Source organism: Gossypium hirsutum, chromosome A10, assembly GCF_007990345.1.
Source record: "Gossypium hirsutum isolate 1008001.06 chromosome A10, Gossypium_hirsutum_v2.1, whole genome shotgun sequence".
NCBI lineage: Eukaryota > Viridiplantae > Streptophyta > Magnoliopsida > Malvales > Malvaceae > Gossypium > Gossypium hirsutum.
Genome location: NC_053433.1, coordinates 112,454,182 through 112,470,997, shown reverse-complemented (window position 1 = coordinate 112,470,997; position 16,816 = coordinate 112,454,182). Strand labels below are relative to the sequence as shown.

Sequence of the window (16,816 nt, the reverse complement as noted above, 5' to 3'; positions counted from 1 at the left end):
AGAAGAAAGAAAAGCTAAACAACCACTTTTTATTAACATGTTTTCACTACTTTTTACTGGATTCCAGGGTTTGTTTTTTCAACTCGAGTTTCGGAAAACGATATATAAAATTAACATCTGCAATCGTATTTTATTTTTTTACGGATAAAAAAAGGATAATATATTTTTATAAAAAAGGGGAAGACAATGAAAGAGTACTGGATGAGTTGTTGACATCAAGAAAGAAAGGAACAGATGATCCGACAGTTGATGGTGGATGGGGAATATATATCCTGTGAAACTCGAGGACCCTTCCTATTTTTATTTCTTTTCTTTGGGTTTTGGTTTTAAGCTTTGTCTTCCCTTTTAATACACTCTCTTCCACCCCACTTTTTTTATTTTTTCTTATTTTAACCCACTTACTTATGTTGTTTGTTCAATGGGATCCTTTCCTCCATTTAGTTTGTAATTTAATTTGGTCCTTATGTATCAGTTTGTGTGATGGTTGATGTTCGATGTATATGTGATGATGGTATTTTTAACTTATGTATTAGTACTTGTAATTTGATAATGGTGATGTTTAGGGTGTTGAGTATTTTTCTCTCTCTCGTAGATGGTGAAGCTTCTCTATTTATATGATATAGGTATTCATTCACTGATATGCCATACTAAGTAGGTTACATGCATATCAACACGCACTCTAGAATTAACACGTGTTTATGTAGTTCTATGCGCGATTTCATGTGTGACATCACAAGAGAATATCCTGTGAATACCCATTATCGTGCAAGTTTAGTCTGTGAGCTCGATAACATTTGACCCGAACCCATTCAAGTCACATTCGAGTTTTAGGCCAATAAAAATAAGTATCATAACAAAGGGCAAACCTTTTTCTTGGGTATGACTTGATTTTTGATTAAGTGTTGATATTTTTGGACTTCATCTTGAATGTACTAGTGTTTGTGTGGGTAGAGGAAGGTGGTTTCAAATTATAATTTATCAAGAATCAGAAATAGGAAAATTACATTTCAGCTACTGATTTTGGCTGAACTTCGTATTCTTCAATGTTTGAAACCTGATCTGGATCGGTTTTAAAAATTATGTTTTACTATTTTAAATGACATTAAAATATTAAAAGACAAGTCAATTTTTTGTTGTGGATTTAATCCTTATATTTTAGTTTGATTAATTTTAATCCTTATACTTTTTAAATTAATCAATTTTAGTCCCTTTACTTTTTAAATTTTAAAATTTTAGTCCTAACCTTAACAATAGTTGTTAAATTCATTCAGTTAAATTATGTTGTTAGTCATGTTCTTCAATTTGATCATTTTTAATCTTGATATTTTTTAAATTTTAAAGCTTCAATCTTAATGCAAACAACAATAATTAAATCCATTAACTAGCTTTTTTTTTAACTTATGAAAACAAGAAGCTAACATAAAATTACATGTAATAATATATTTGTTGCATATCATCTTAGAACTAACATAATAAATTTAACAGTTACTGTTTACTTGGGGCTAAAGTTTCAAATTTTGAAAAGCACAGACTAAAAAGGATCAAACTAAAGTAAAGCTAAATCCACAACTCATACATGATACAAAGATTAATAACACAACTTAACCAAAAAATTATTTATTCAAAGAATAAGTAAACCGACCTTTGGACATGGTACACTTTCCAAATCTTTTGATTTAGTCCTTTTATAAAAAAGTGATTTAGTCATAATTCTAAAAAATTATCATTTCCTTGAATAATTAATTGCCGCCCATTAACTAAATAACACAGTAATTAGAGTTGTTTATGGACTAGGATGTCTTTACCTTCCCTACTCAAACCCAACCTAAGTTGAGTTAGGCATCCAAATTAAATAAAATTATTAGAAACTAGCTTTTATTATTATATGAAATAGCAAAAATCTTAAGCCGGTCCTGGTGAATTTTGTAAAATCTTAGCTACTGGACATTATTATGATAAACTGTACCTTGTCCATTTTCTTCATATATCTCTATTATTGAAACCATTTTCCCCTATCATTTTCCCCCTTAGCGGGTAAAGAAAAAATGTGTGTCCAAAACAAGCAACAATAAGGGAATTGCTAAGTTGATATGGGGCATAATTATGATAAACCCTACCTTGCTTAACACCTTGTGTCTTTAACAAGGCAATGAGTTACTAGACCTAAATAAAGCAATCATAAACCAAAAGTTAAAAACAATTTCGGATCCTATTGTCTGAGTTCCTGGATATGGATATGCGTTTGACATAATATATTCGACTTTTTAACCTCTTTTTTTTTCTTCAAAGTGGACCGGAAGAGGGGCATCGTTTGCCGGTTATCCGGCCAACACTGGCACCAGCAAAAGCAGAGTAAAAAACAGAAAACAGCACAGTTGCTAGAAAAGAATCTTTTGGAAGAAATAGTGGGGGTTGGAAAATTCTCAATCTCTCCCATCCCACTAGGTTCTGTTGAAAAGCAATGGAGCCCCCCTGCAAAATGATGGTGTTATGCTAAAGATAAGACAAATTCCAAATTTCTATATCAGGAAACCCTTTTTTTCGTTGCAGCTATTTCTTTTTTCTTTTTTCATTGGGGTTCACTATTTCACTATTTGGAAACCTCCCCCCCCCCCACCCAAAGGCTCTCAGTTCATTCATCTTTCTTTTTACCTCTTTTCCTTTTCCTAGTGACAAATATCACACTTTCAAACAATGCGATGTTTTGTGTTTTGTGGCTGTGCTGCTTTTCTTAAAAGAATTCGTGATTGAGATTGATTCAGGCAAGAGTATGAGCTTCTAAATAATATGAGAAAGCTTATACAGTTGCGTGCCAAATCCAAGACTCATACCAAATAACTCAAAAAGAAAGTTGAACCTTTCACATCTAACCCAACCCTATCACACCCTATCAGACCTACGAATTCTTCAACGCTTGAGAAATAATACAGTAAACTGTGAAGAGATGAACCCTGATACAGATTCATGTTTTCTACGAATTCCAGGATTACAGGTATTTACATAAGAATGAATAAATTGAGACCTGATCCAATGTTACAGAGGTAACAGTGAAAACCTTGATTCTAGAATGCAGGTTATACATATATCAATACATGTCATAGTATAGCACAAGGGCTTGCCTATTATAATATATAAGATAATTTTGACCGAGTTTCCACAAGGTTAAATTACCTGACCTATTTGCCTGGCACAGTATCACCAGCTCTCAGTTCCCTTTCAAGTTCATCAAACTCCCAATCACCTATCTCCTCGGTCGAGTAGTCTTGGCTACCCTTCCCAAACTCTGACTCCAGCTTTGCTAATTCTGCTGCAGGATCCAGCAATGGTTGTGCTTCAGCCTTTGCCTTTGTATTATCAGGTTTAGGTTGCGTGGATTCCAGAACCATCTGCATATTCTCGTTAGGAGTATCAATCTTTGGAGTCTCAATTTCCAAAGTTGGCCTTTCAATAGCTTCAAATTCCACTCTTAACTTTTCAATGTCATTGAATAATTCTTTAACCTTAGGGTCACCTTTCCTGGATAGAAGACCGGAAAATGGATTCACAAACCCCATTTAGAGGGAACCATGAAAACACAAGGATAGGAGTACACAGAGAAATTGGAAAGGATGAGTTTGTATGCAATATGTATATATCTAACCTTGAAAGTGTCTCGTGCTTACAAAACTGATCTTTCATGTTATCCACCACACTGAAGGTAGTTATAATCTGAAACAAGGAACTCGACAACGGTAAGAGGAAAAAAGACACAGGGATTTAAACAAAAAGTGAATAAAACTAGTGAATAATAATTAATGAAGCAATATGTGGTTTCATCGTTGCAAAAAAAAAAAACCTCTAAAAGAAAATAAACGAGAGAAGGAAAAAAGGGAGGGAGAAAATATGCATCAGCGGGGACTGAGTGTACCTTGGCTTCATAATCCAAATATTCCTCCTCAAGATGTTTCCTTGGGTTTAATTCTTTGGCATCCTCATCACTTGGACCAGAAGCCTTCTCTGATCTGTCTTTTCGGGGATAAAGATTTAGAAATTGCAGTAAAAATAAGTAGGCCAGAATTATTTATCTCAAACGATACAGATTACCTCTCATTTAACTTCTTCAGGTTCTCTACAAATTTACCAATACGACTAATGGAAGGGGTCAGCTCTTTCTGCAAAAGAGTACAAAGATTCCCAGAACAATGCATGAGAGAGAAAGAGAAAAGGAGCAAAGGTGGGAATTAACCACAACTTAAGTTCACAAAGTGTTTCATCAGTCAGAATGCATTGAATACCTTGTAATCAGAGAGAAGATTAAAGGCCAAGTCCACAAAGAAATCCTCATGTTGCTCCAATTCCTCACTGGAAAATGCAAACAAGTATCAACCAAAAAATTAAAAGAATCCAGTATTAAGTATTAAATTAATAGAATTAAGAACAGACTTCATAATATTCTCTTTCTTCGATGCAAGGAGTTCGAAAAACAGGATCAATGGAGGACGATAATTAGAAACATATTGTCCTAACAGAAGAAGAGTGTTGGATTACATACTTGATTTGCTTGTTCTTAGTTTCTGCATATGTGGACTGGATAAGCCAAGTATCTTCCAAGAAATTAATCCATGTATGGAGAACTTCAGCTTCTGCTCTACAAGCAGAAATGGAATTTGACAATTCATCTTCCTGTTAACATGCCAAAAAGAGTTATTAGATATTTGAATTTCGAACCATGAGACAGGACGTAAAATTATCAAGATGGAGTAATTTATATAAATTTTAGCTTTACATGATTAATATAGAAATTAGGTAAAAACACCCACATGCACACCTTTGTTTTCAAATGGGAAACAATCTGATTGTTAGCTTCGTTAAACTGATCTCTTTCTTCCCGGACATCACGTAGACGTGCATTAGCAGCAGCCAACGATATATTAACCTACGCACATTCCACCAAAATCGTAAAGGCCATAACCCAGAATCCACCTTTTTACACTAAAGGAAGTTAATAAACAGATAGAAATTTCTATGGCATGAACACAAAACGTAAAGTTTTCAAAGCCGCGTGGCTTGCATGGTTGTATGGGAGCTTCACTACTTCATAATTGGAAATAATAACCACTCATTACCAATCAAGTGGAGCCAATTATAATTTAAAATGGACTTAAGTAGAATAATGAAATAAACTGTATGGACAAATCATTCTTATATATGCCATAGCAATCTATTTGCAAAGCTTTAGTAACTTGTGAACTTCACCAATCACCCACAAAGAAAAAAAATATACAAAAGATCTGCTTCAGTAAAATATACAGTCACCTCCAGCAACATGAATAAGTATAAATAAAAGAAACAAAAAATTATTAAAGTAAAAAGAGGGAACAATTCACTATATATGAAGGTAAAGAGAAACAAACATGTAAAAGCACGTTGCAGGAGATTTTTATAAATTTTCCAATGTGTAAGCAACAACTAGAAAACGGAGTGCAGTAGAATAACCTTTTTCAGCTCTGCTTCAAGTTCATCTCTTTGTTTCTCAAGCACTGAAATCTCAGCTACTATTTCCTGGATATCGTTCATTGGAAGAAAATGTCAGATTTTTCATCTAAAACAAGTTAATACGCCAAAACTCACAAGCTGGTTTTCCCAGATCTGCATGGTTTTCATTGTTTCAGTGAAAAGATAATTTATGATGCTAATGAAATCCTAGGCAAAAACAGACAAATAAACCTTAAAGAATGGAACATCCTTAATTTCTACAACATAAATAATTCTTTTTATATATATGGACATGCATTTGGCCTTAATGCTTAAGCTATACAAATGGAGCTAGCCCTCTCCCATCCCATAAACCCACATCCTCAAGGTGCAAAAATAAGACCACCAAATCGAGGCTCATCTTCTAACCAATACCAATGTCCCCTAGGAGACGTTTTGAACAGCATATAATGACATCTAATAACAGAATTATCACTGCTATGCAGTACCATGATGCATGAAATCATGAAAATATGGAAATAATCCTTTGAATGCCAATTTTAGATGATATCATCCAGTAAATAATTTGACATGTTCCATATTAAACCTCCCATGTCATCAGCCTTTGATTAGGAAGTGTACAAAATCCTCCGCAGCAGATCTACCTAAACTAGATCATGATTTTTGACATCACATTTGATTATAGACAATAAGAAAACAACTAGCTATCAAGTTCCAGACAACTTCCTGAAATCAAATATTGTACTCCAACCTAAATTGCAAGATAATAAGATTTTCCTTTTTATCTAGCAGTGCAGAAAAAGAGAACACATCAGTGCAAGTAGACAACCTTCTCTTTTCCTTCAGCTTCATTTGCTTTGGCTACACGAACAGTCAGGGCCTCCTCCTTCTGAAGTCTGGCAATAATAAAACCAATGACCAGTATGCAACAATAACATATTTCAGGAAGATATTTAGATAATTCAAAGCAGAATCAGTTAGAAAGAGCTTCAGATTGCTTTATATGTTGCTTCAGTGCTCAGTCTTCAAGAATTTCATCCAAAATCCAAATATTAAGCAGAAGTAGAAATATTCCAGGCAAGCACCCCCAAGCAATCACCAAAGATGGGATTCAAACAATTTTTGCCAATTAGCATGGCCCAGGGCTACCTTTTGCATCATTAATAATAAGATTGAGAAGGAAATTTAGGTCAAAGGTCATACATAAGACATAAGAGATATAAGTCACACCAAAGACTTAAGCAGACATCCTCTTAAAGCAACCATGAATTCTGGTCACTGTTAAAGTTTCAACCCATGTTTTCATAATAATCTTCATACTTTCTTGGAAGTTTTCAAGTAGGAGATATCTAGAAAAGGTCAAAGTAAATTGTACAATTTCAAACTGAACATCAATAACTGCAAATTTTCTTATAGTACCTAATGAGATACTTTTAAAAAAAGAATCAGCCAGGCCTCACTAACCCTTAAACATAAAACAATACATCACATATAAATGCAGCTGCTATTCTAAAGTAACAGCATTGATAAAATCAAAAGTTACTCAGAACAACTCTAAAAGATCCTTGGCAAACCTGTGATCTGATATGCGTTTCTCAGCTTTTGCACAGGAACTTGCAAGAGATTCGGATAAGATCTTCAACTTATCAACCTGCTCAAAGAAACAATATAAAGTAGCAAGTTACAAACAGACGCCCCAAGAAATGCTGCATTTGCTAAAACAGATACCCATCTTCTATTTTTTTAGCTTCAACTGCAAAAAGATGATAAACCCCTAAATTAAATATTTTAGCTAGATGAAGCAAACTTTAACAGAAAGCAGGTTGCATATACATATTCGTGCATAGTAACCTAATCAGGAAACAACCAAATATCAAGAAATATATACCTTTTGAGCATGAATCTCAGGAGAGTCTCCGTTGTTTAGAGACTTCTTTTTCAGTAAAATCTTTTCCAATGTGGAACAGTTTCGTATATCTGCAAGTGCCTCTCTCAGAGCCTACCACAAAGATAAGGTGGTCAGATGTCATATTTTCCTCCAGGGGAAATGTATTGAGAAGCTCATATCTGTTTAAGTGGAAACGTAGCCACAGTAAAGATCACTAAATAAGTATAATCAGCTAGTAAATTAGAAACATGAGTAGCTTCAAAAAAATTCAGGACTTTTTAATTTTTCTTTGGGGAGGAGTAGGCCTTGTCAACTTGATTTCAAACTGTTGACAAGAGCTTGTAGCCACAGTAAAGATCACTAAATAAGTATAATCAGCTAGTAAATTAGAAACATGAGTAGCTTCAAAAAAAATCAGGACTTTTTAATTTTTCTTTGGGGAGGAGTAGGCCTTGTCAACTTGATTTCAAACTGTTGACAAGAGCTTGTAGAATTAGATATCATATAGAGCTCTAGGTTCTAGCATATCATGCTCTCGATCTTCAAGATGCATCATGTCAAGAACATCAGCAACTTCAAATTTAATTCCACCCTCATTTAATTCAAGGGCAGGTACCAACAATCCTCCTACTACACAACTTGTAGTCGATAATCATGAATGGGGTTTTCTTCCTCACCAAGATCAGATTTATCAAGGAAACTACCTTCTGGTATGTCAAACTAGATGTGGGCACCTTCCAGAATCTCCATATGGGTTCCCACTTGTTCCTGTCGCAACCAAGCATAAATTGCACATGACGATTCTTCAACCACAAGTTTCACTGCATTCAATTATGTTTCTTGACATTGATTTCCTCTTCGTTGACCACAAGTGTATCAACCTACCTTAAAAGTAAACCCTAATATAAACCCTAGGAACTAATTAGGCTATGATACCAAAATTAATGTGGTTTAGGGGGAAACAACAGTAAACCAATGGAATTAGGGCTGAACAATCGAGTAAGAAAGAATATGGAACTCTAGAAAACGTGGGGCCGTGGAAAACCTTCTCTCTATTAATTCAAAGAAAACAATATGAATAATGATACTCTGACTAATAAATATTTTACAACTTGTTTATAATATTCTTTCTAGCAAATAAATTTCTAATAGCCCTAGATTTAAACCCTAAAGATAACTAATAATCTTAGCCCTAGATCTAAACCCTAACGGTATCTTATAATCTTAGCTATCCATAATATATCAATAATTTATAAATGTTACTGAAATAAAAAATAATATTTAAAAGCTCATGTGTCACTCAACTATGAGTCTAAGCTGGTTTTTTGTTTTGTATATGAGTTATCAAGATGCACCAAAATGAGAGCAAATGAGACAAAAAGCAATCCATATAAAGACAATTTGCAGGGGTAATCAGTAAACAATGATTAGAACATCACTATTCTGCTCGAGAGAGAGGCAGAGAGAGAGAGTAATAATCTTAGCCCTAGATCTAAACACTAACGGTATCTTGTAATCTTGGCTATCCATAATATGTCAAAAATTTATAAATATTACTGAAATAAAAAAATAATATTTAAAAGCTCACGCGTCACTCGACTATGAGTCTAAGCTGGTTTTTTGTGAGAGAGAGAGAGAGAGAGCAGTCTGGGAAACACCCAGAACATATCATTCTGTGGCAAAGCAATATCAAATAACACTTATTCCAATAAGAAATCCAAGAGTTTCTGCCACATTCTTTTGCAGCTTTATCAAGTGCAAACAGATTATTCCACAACTGATACTTTAAAGAACCGTATGCAAGAGCAACAATGAAGCAAAAAGAATAATTAGCCTCAAGCAACTGCAAGATAAACAAGCAAATTAAACCAGTATAATGTTATACTAGCAATTTGATTTGTCCAGATTGAAAACTAACAGGAATTTTGAAAATCATTTCCCTGACATTAGACCAGATTTTCTACTTAACATACAATACACTATAAATTCCAAACTTCCGCAAAATAGATAAGCAAAGTTTACCATAGCTCAAATTAAACTCATTGCTCACCTCGATAGTCACTTTAGCAGTCTTTTCTGATGCATTATCATGACCTTCTTTTGGTGTGCTCAACTTATTGAGTTTTTTCTTCAAATCAGAAGCTTCAATATCCGATCTGTCATTGGAGATGATAAGATACAAAATATTAATTTCTCTTGCTTAAGTAAGTGTAGCAATCAAAAACCTCAAATTTCAATATCTAAAATTTCTGGAAAATATGGTAGCTACACAACATGAGCCAAAAAATATGATACTGATTCCTCCTCTGTTAAAATAGGATAAGCAGGTAGATTTATGCCAACATAGATGCAAACTGGGCACATGAAAATATGATCAAAATTAACTTTTATTCATGTCTAACAGAAATATCTTAGCTAGATATTAGAAGTTAAAACTCATTCTAAGAGGGAAAATTACACTATAATTATTAAAGAAAAATTCAATTAGACACTGCCAAAAGCTATGTCACCCACTCAAGAGCGTTGAATATGGGTATCATCCATCACAGGTAAGCTCAAATTTTTTCAGTATTTATTATACAGTTGGAGAATCTTACCTCCGTACCCAAATCCAGATAGACATTGGATATGGGTGTTGGAAATGGGTATTTTAGGAAAAATGAAGGGCCAGGGTAAAATAGTCCAGAAACATACAAGATGTTGGCATTGTCAGAAACATGAACCGAGAACCCAAAGCCAAAGTAGAGAAAACATAACAGGGAAGTGTAGGCATTATAACATGGGCTGAAGGACAGGAAATGGAAGTATTTTTGTTTTGAACTACCTTAAAAGATCTGCACTGGTTTTCAACCCTGTTATGGCACTTTGCACAAACTGAAGCAGTTCCTCCCGTTTCACCTATAAATTTCCATGTTTGAGGAATAAAAGAAGGGAATAAATTAAACTTTGAATCTTTCTAAATTGCACTCAGAATGTAGCATGGGTTCCAACAAGTTACCAGCACTTCATCTTGGTAGCTAGAAAAGGCAAAAGCTAGATCCTGTATACTGCTGACTACAGCATTGTGAACTTCTTTTCCTCCAGTAAGGCAAAGCCTGCAGGTATTATTATTTAATTAAAGGAAATTACCAAAATCCTATTTAAGTTTCAGGCTAAATGTTCATAATAATAAATTATTTGTCCCACTTCACCAAACAAAACATACAAGAAAAGGCAGAAAATGAAATTATTCTGCATATGTTAGAAACAGTCACTTTTAAACTCTGTGATGGCAAAACCTCAACGTTGGCATTCCAGCGTATAATAAATCAATAGAGATAAAGTGAGAGGACTTACCGAAACATCTCCTGGAGCAGAGAAATCTCTTCCTCATTAGGAGCTTCAATAATCTGAAACATACAAAATATTTAACCTGCGTTAACCTCAATGATCAGGTATTCCAAAAGCATAAAAGTTAAATAGAAAAGTCCATGCCTTTGGAAATAGTAAGCTCTTTCATTCATGATATTAACTTGTTAGCTAATAATGACAAAAAGGTCTCACAAATTCTGAACATGGCTTGATAAAAATTACAGAAAATCAAACATACAATCTTACATGAAGACATCTAAGATACTCCAGCAGAAAAGATAACATATCTATAAATAACTTAAATGTACTTATATTGATAGAACACAACAAACTAAGAGCTTTCTTATAATTTTCCTTAAAGATGATTCAATCATTAAAATTTCTACTTATTGCCATACTGAGCTCAGTAAATGTATCACTAATTTTTTTTGTTTTTATGATTTTGATAGCATAAGGCATAACAGGTATTGAAGGAGCTTCATAGCTTACTGTGTTTGATAGGATTTAATGATCTTAGAGAACATTTAAAGATTAAAGCTCCAGTTCTTGCATGGAACTAAAGACTAAGAACAATTTCCAGTAAAGCTGTTATAACCCTCGTGAAGTGCAGGAATTCGGCATTCATTTGTTTTTGTTTGGAAAATCATTACTCAGTTATCATTAAAAATATCAAAAACTTAACCAGGCCCATGATAAAATATAACTATCCGGATTGTTTATTTTAGTTTTTTTCTTTTTTCAGGGAAAGATTTAGATCCAGAATGACCACACCTGAAATGTTGACTTTTCCGAAACTTCATCTAATGCCTAATCCTCTAAAAATTAGTCAATATCAATGCTAGCAAAGCATGGAAATAAATGCCTAAAAATGTTTATGATACATTCAAGATTCTACATTATCTTGATGAATTCTGATTAAAAAGAAAATAGGAACAAATGACCAAGATACCAAATCATACCATAGATATTGTTATGCACTCCAAAGCCTGGCTTTGAAGGAAAACCTCTTGAAAATTCATCGGTGCATCCCCAATATCAGAGTCACAATACAAAACCTATCGATCATTAAAAATGATCAAAAGATAGAGTCATGACACAAGAAACTTATTCGAAATGTAGCATTAGTTCAGCAATTGAACCTATTTCAGGCACACAAACAATTAATCGACAGCATTAGTTTCAAAATGCAACAAATAAAAATACACTTCATGCAACAAATAAAAAGGAAATCTAAGGATATGACAATAAGGTATATTAAACTATTTAACCTAACTCATGAAAGAAACACAATATAATTTGATCTCAGACTACGCAACCAAAGTGAACCTACCTATCCCCTTGTTGAGCAGACATTGAAAAAAACATTTAATTTACAACTCAATAAGTAACCTTAATTCACTGCATTCAATTTGGTGTTTGTTAACAAAAGGAATAACTCACCAGTGACGGCCTTTTTGGGGTGTCCTTTGCTTCATCAGAAGCAAGAACTTCCTCAAGGCTCTTTTGACTGCCATCAGATAACTTCTCAATTTCTTTGAGTGCAACCAACCATCTTCTCAGCAGCATAGCTCTCTCAAAACCCCTACAAGAGATTGCTGCTTCCTCCAATCTTTTCACAGTTTGCCTTACACTTCTGATACTGCGAGACCCCTGCATAACTACGCAATTTAAGCAAGTCCAACAACAATACTATAGGATGCCAACAACAGGAAAAAGAATTTCTAAAAGTAAACAAGGTAAATAACTATCTAGGAGCGCATTAAATCAAGTCAGAAATGACAGCTGACTATGATGTGACATCTGACTAAATCACAAAGCTCTTACTTAATATCAGTTTACAACATCACAAGCCACATTTAAGATTAGATCAAATAACAGCATAACAATATTACTTGAACGGGAAATTGCCAAATCCAATTAAAATTAAACAAAAAAATGCAGTAAAATATGTATATGGATGTGGCTAGTGTATAGAAAAATAATTTATTCCGCCAAAGAGACACATTTCTCCAATTATAATTCGATTTTAATCGCATTTTGTTGATTTAGAATTTTTTAAAAAAAAACCTGTCTAGATTATTACATACATTTCAGTATCTTCTAACTGAACAACCAAAACACACAATCAATTTTAAACCAAAATGAAAACGCTAAAACTATAATCTAGCAACTTCATAATAACAAATTAATTCTTATGAAAATAACTCTAAATTTCCAATTTTTAAAAAAGAAATCAACATTGCAAACCTTTCAAGCTAAAAAACCATTCAGCATGAAATTGCAACATGAAAACCTCAAACTGCAAATAAATAACATTTATAAAAATGAATGGCAAAAAGAAAAAAAAAAGAAATTACAATGCGATCTTGAAAGAGTTTGGCTCCTTCAGCGACAGCCTGGCCAGCATGATGAACAACAGTATCGGCATAGTTTTTGATGTTTCGCGTGATGTTATTATTGTTCCCAACCTCCACCGCTTTGTTCACCGCCGTTCTCAGCCACGACATTTCGTTTATTTTCTAGCTTTACCGCTAGGTCGATCAATGCAATTAGGTTTAAGCAATTTACTACTTTTTCTGTGAGGAAATTTTAGGGTTTTGGAGTTCTGAGACAGGAAATGGGGGAAAATGTGTTCTTCGATCGTTATTGTACTTTTTGTTCAAATGATGAAGTGTAAGAAAACGACGGCGTTAAATGTGGAATTCTAGGATGATGCGACGTGCTGTGACCAACAGATTTTTTTCTTTTTCTTTTCTTTTTATCTTAAAGCTAATTATGTAATTTTTTAATAATAAAAGGTTCAAAAATAATTTATTGGGCATTGAAGTTGTTATTTACTTCTTTAACAATGGGTTATAACAACAAATTAAATAAATTAATTTAGCCTTTATATTATTAAAAAAATTAAATAAATTTAAATTATAATAAAATTAATATTTATAGTATAAAAAATGAATTTAAAATTATTTTTTATAATTACGATTCAATTCTAAAGAAAATATTTTATTAACAATATTATAAAAACTTTAAAAATCTTAACTTCGCTAAAGAGTAAATGATATTTTTTAAATAGTAAATATTAACTTTATTTTAATTCGGCATTATTTTTTAATAATATAAGGATTAAATTAATCTATTTAACATTTGAAAGACTAATTTTATCAGGTCCTAGAAGGACCTCTCAGGTATAATCACCTTTCATAATGTGTTACTATGTTTAAGTCAGTTCGATGAATTATAAAATTAAAAACAACTTGATGATGAAACGATGCGTTATACATCTAAAATAATGAGTATGTATTTAAATATACTTACGATGATAAAATATTTGGTATGATGAAAAATTATCATTTTTAAGGAATTAATTAGTTAAAACGTAATACGGATATTTAGTATGCACAAATTGTTTTATTTCCTTGGAAGGTAACTTGCCGCTGGAAGTTTAATGGAAAGTTACTCCCTTGATAATTGGTGAGAGAGTTAATTTCCCATGTGATGGAAAGTAAATAAAAAAAAATGTTAAGACAAATCAACTTTCTTTTGTTTATGTTTGGGTATTAACTTATACGTCCTAAAAAAATACATAAATGTTACTTATTCTCTCGTTCTCAAGCCTTTACAGCTCCAATTTATTGTTGCAAAGTAATTTTCTTTTGCTATTACATAGCAATTAATTTAAGAAAAGATAAACTAGTAACATCCTCATACAGTACATTCAAAGCAAAATCAGGATATGGGGACCAAGCGTAAAAGTTAATAACCATTCTTTCTACAACCTTTGCTAAGTAATCGACCATCCTATCGCATTATTGATGCACATGCCTAATACCAATATCTCAATCTTAACGCAATAGGTCTCAGATGGCATGAATTACATACGAATCCGATTGTTGTATCATCAGTGATGCAGTGCTTCCAAACAATCTATTTCTAACAACACATCACGACAACCATGGATTATCTCGAAACATTATTAGGATTATCTAGCTGACAATACACTGGATCAATCTATTCAGACAGCAACGGTCCTAAAGATTTGGCACGACTTTGTTTTTTCACACTTTAACCCACACTTGGTTATCTCATGCATAAACGTACCAACCCCCCTCATTGCATGCATGGGATCTTTTGAAGAACAAGCAATAAAGTGGCCCACTAATGTGTTGTCGTCCTCAATGATCACAGCTGTATGATTCGATTCTAGTAAGGTAGTAGAACTAATAATGACCAAATTGAAATTAGGTGGGATCCAAGGCTCATTTCCCTTACTTTCTCTTACCCCTATCTCCTTGGATCGATCTTTTTCAGTGGTAGATTGTGGCTCTTTTCCATTAGCCTTCATGATTGGCTCACCATTAATTTTTTCCTCCACGTCAATCATTCACCAACCGCTCATAATTTGATCCCTTTAAAATCTCTCACATTGATTCTTTCCCTTCCAAATGTGTCTTATTTTTTGGTTTAGGATATTCAATTTCCTTATTGTTCCCCTTTTTAACAAGTCATAGTTGTATCACTAGGCAAATATCTTTATTTTCTTTACTATCTTTTAAAATATTTTTTAATTGATATCAAATTTTAGTATTAAGATAATATTAATACATATATCTAATATATGGATACACTTTAATTTATATCTAAATGTAATGAGAAAAAAAAGCTTGCAAATTTGTACATCTTCACAATACTGAGGAATATGCAAGTTGTTTTTAACTGCATTCATGCAACAGATCTAATTAAAATGTGAGAAAATCATATCTTTTAAATTAATACAAATATTTGTGAATAAAAATCGTTAAAATATATGAACACTATATTATATTTAATAAGGACAATTTTATAAAATAACATTAACATTGTAAAATAATTTTCGTAACAATTACATTTTTATCATTCACACATTCTATTGGTATCACAATCACATGTAACAAAAATAAAATGATCAATGTTAGTATTGTCAAATAAAGGGCCTATTGAATCCAATGGACTTTCTTACCTCTAATTGAAAAATAAGAGTTCGGTTGATAAAACCTATCATTGTATCTTTATCCAAATATCAAATTATGATGAATTTGAAATGGAAATTGTCTTACAAGTTGTGCACGAATGTTTTGATAGAATCCAAATGAAACCTAAGTATTGACAAGATGAAGGTTAAAATAAAGTTGAGTAAAATATTAGTAGATTGAAAACTTAGCATTTTTTACATGAAAGGCTATATTTGCTTGCTTTGTGAGTTTCGTCATATTATCCTTATTATGAGGGTGGCAACACTTTTAATATGATATGATTGCTGATAATTAATTGTTTTATTGTGATTTTCAGAAATAAAGGCATCCTGTCATTAGAAGGATTAACCACAGAAGCTTTATGTTTAGTGTTAGTATTTAGCAATGTTAGTAGTCATACATTATTAACAAATATTGATTATAAAGTGAATAAATAATATATTTTTTTAATTTATATAATTCGGTAGTGAAAGTTCATTTCCAAAATCAAGAAGTGGTCAAGTTAGATATGTTTAATATGGCAAATTACATAAGACAAAAAGACAATATGGTGGCTTTATTATCTACATTGAAGATTTTTTGTGTTTTTCATCTGAATCTCCAGCCACTTCCAAAAGAGATACCAATAGATTCTAAAGCTACAATAAATGAAAAAAGTAAAAAGCCTAAAAGAGGAGCACATTTGTTGCAAATATGTATTAAATTTCCGTATCTATCAACTGTATGACCTCTATAGAAATATGATTTCATTGAAAGCAACATGAATTGCACTTGATAACACTTATGGAAACAAGAAGAAATATATAAAAATGTTTCTTACATTGAGATCTTTTGAATTTACCATTGCTGGTATAAAATTTATTGTAAATCAAGTACTTGAGTTGCAAATTCTGACCTGCAAATTAAGTGAAATTGAGGTTAAAAATCACTCGAGATGCACTCATTATTGTTTGAATGGAAATTTTATTAGTGAAAAAAGATCTTGAAAGATAAAAAGAGCATTGAATTTGAAAGATATAATTCAAATGAACTAAAGAAAGAAGTACTAATGAAATGTGTTTCTATTGTAGAAAGAAATGGCATTTTATAGGAG

The 16,816-nt window shown here is 32.5% G+C and overlaps 1 protein-coding gene across 1 annotated transcript; it reads right to left on the bottom strand.

Moving 5' to 3' along the window:
- Window positions 1–2,935: 2,935 nt before the first annotated feature.
- On the bottom strand, window positions 2,936–13,427 carry LOC107897766 (uncharacterized). The gene is made up of 18 exons (XM_041078121.1): window positions 13,072–13,427; window positions 12,155–12,364; window positions 11,674–11,769; window positions 10,700–10,752; window positions 10,362–10,458; window positions 10,188–10,261; window positions 9,414–9,519; window positions 7,364–7,474; window positions 7,050–7,126; window positions 6,305–6,371; window positions 5,476–5,541; window positions 4,808–4,915; window positions 4,532–4,662; window positions 4,275–4,341; window positions 4,084–4,151; window positions 3,908–4,001; window positions 3,641–3,708; window positions 2,936–3,516 (listed from the first exon to the last, which is right to left on the bottom strand). The coding sequence occupies exons 1-18, from the start codon at window positions 13,219–13,221 to the stop codon at window positions 3,177–3,179; spliced, it is 1,983 nt and encodes a 660-aa protein (XP_040934055.1). The 5' UTR covers window positions 13,222–13,427; the 3' UTR covers window positions 2,936–3,176.
- Window positions 13,428–16,816: the final 3,389 nt, after the last annotated feature.

Coding starts and splice junctions, on each gene's coding strand:
- LOC107897766 (XM_041078121.1), bottom strand. CDS start 13,221: ATGTCGTGGCTGAGAACGGCGGTGAACAAAGCGGTGGAGGTTGGGAAC. Junction 9,520..10,187: donor ACCAGTGCAGATCTTTTAAG/GTAGTTCAAAAC, acceptor CTCCAATGACAG/ATCGGATATTGAAGCTTCTG. Junction 6,372..7,049: donor AAACGCATATCAGATCACAG/GTTTGCCAAGGA, acceptor TATTATTGCCAG/ACTTCAGAAGGAGGAGGCCC.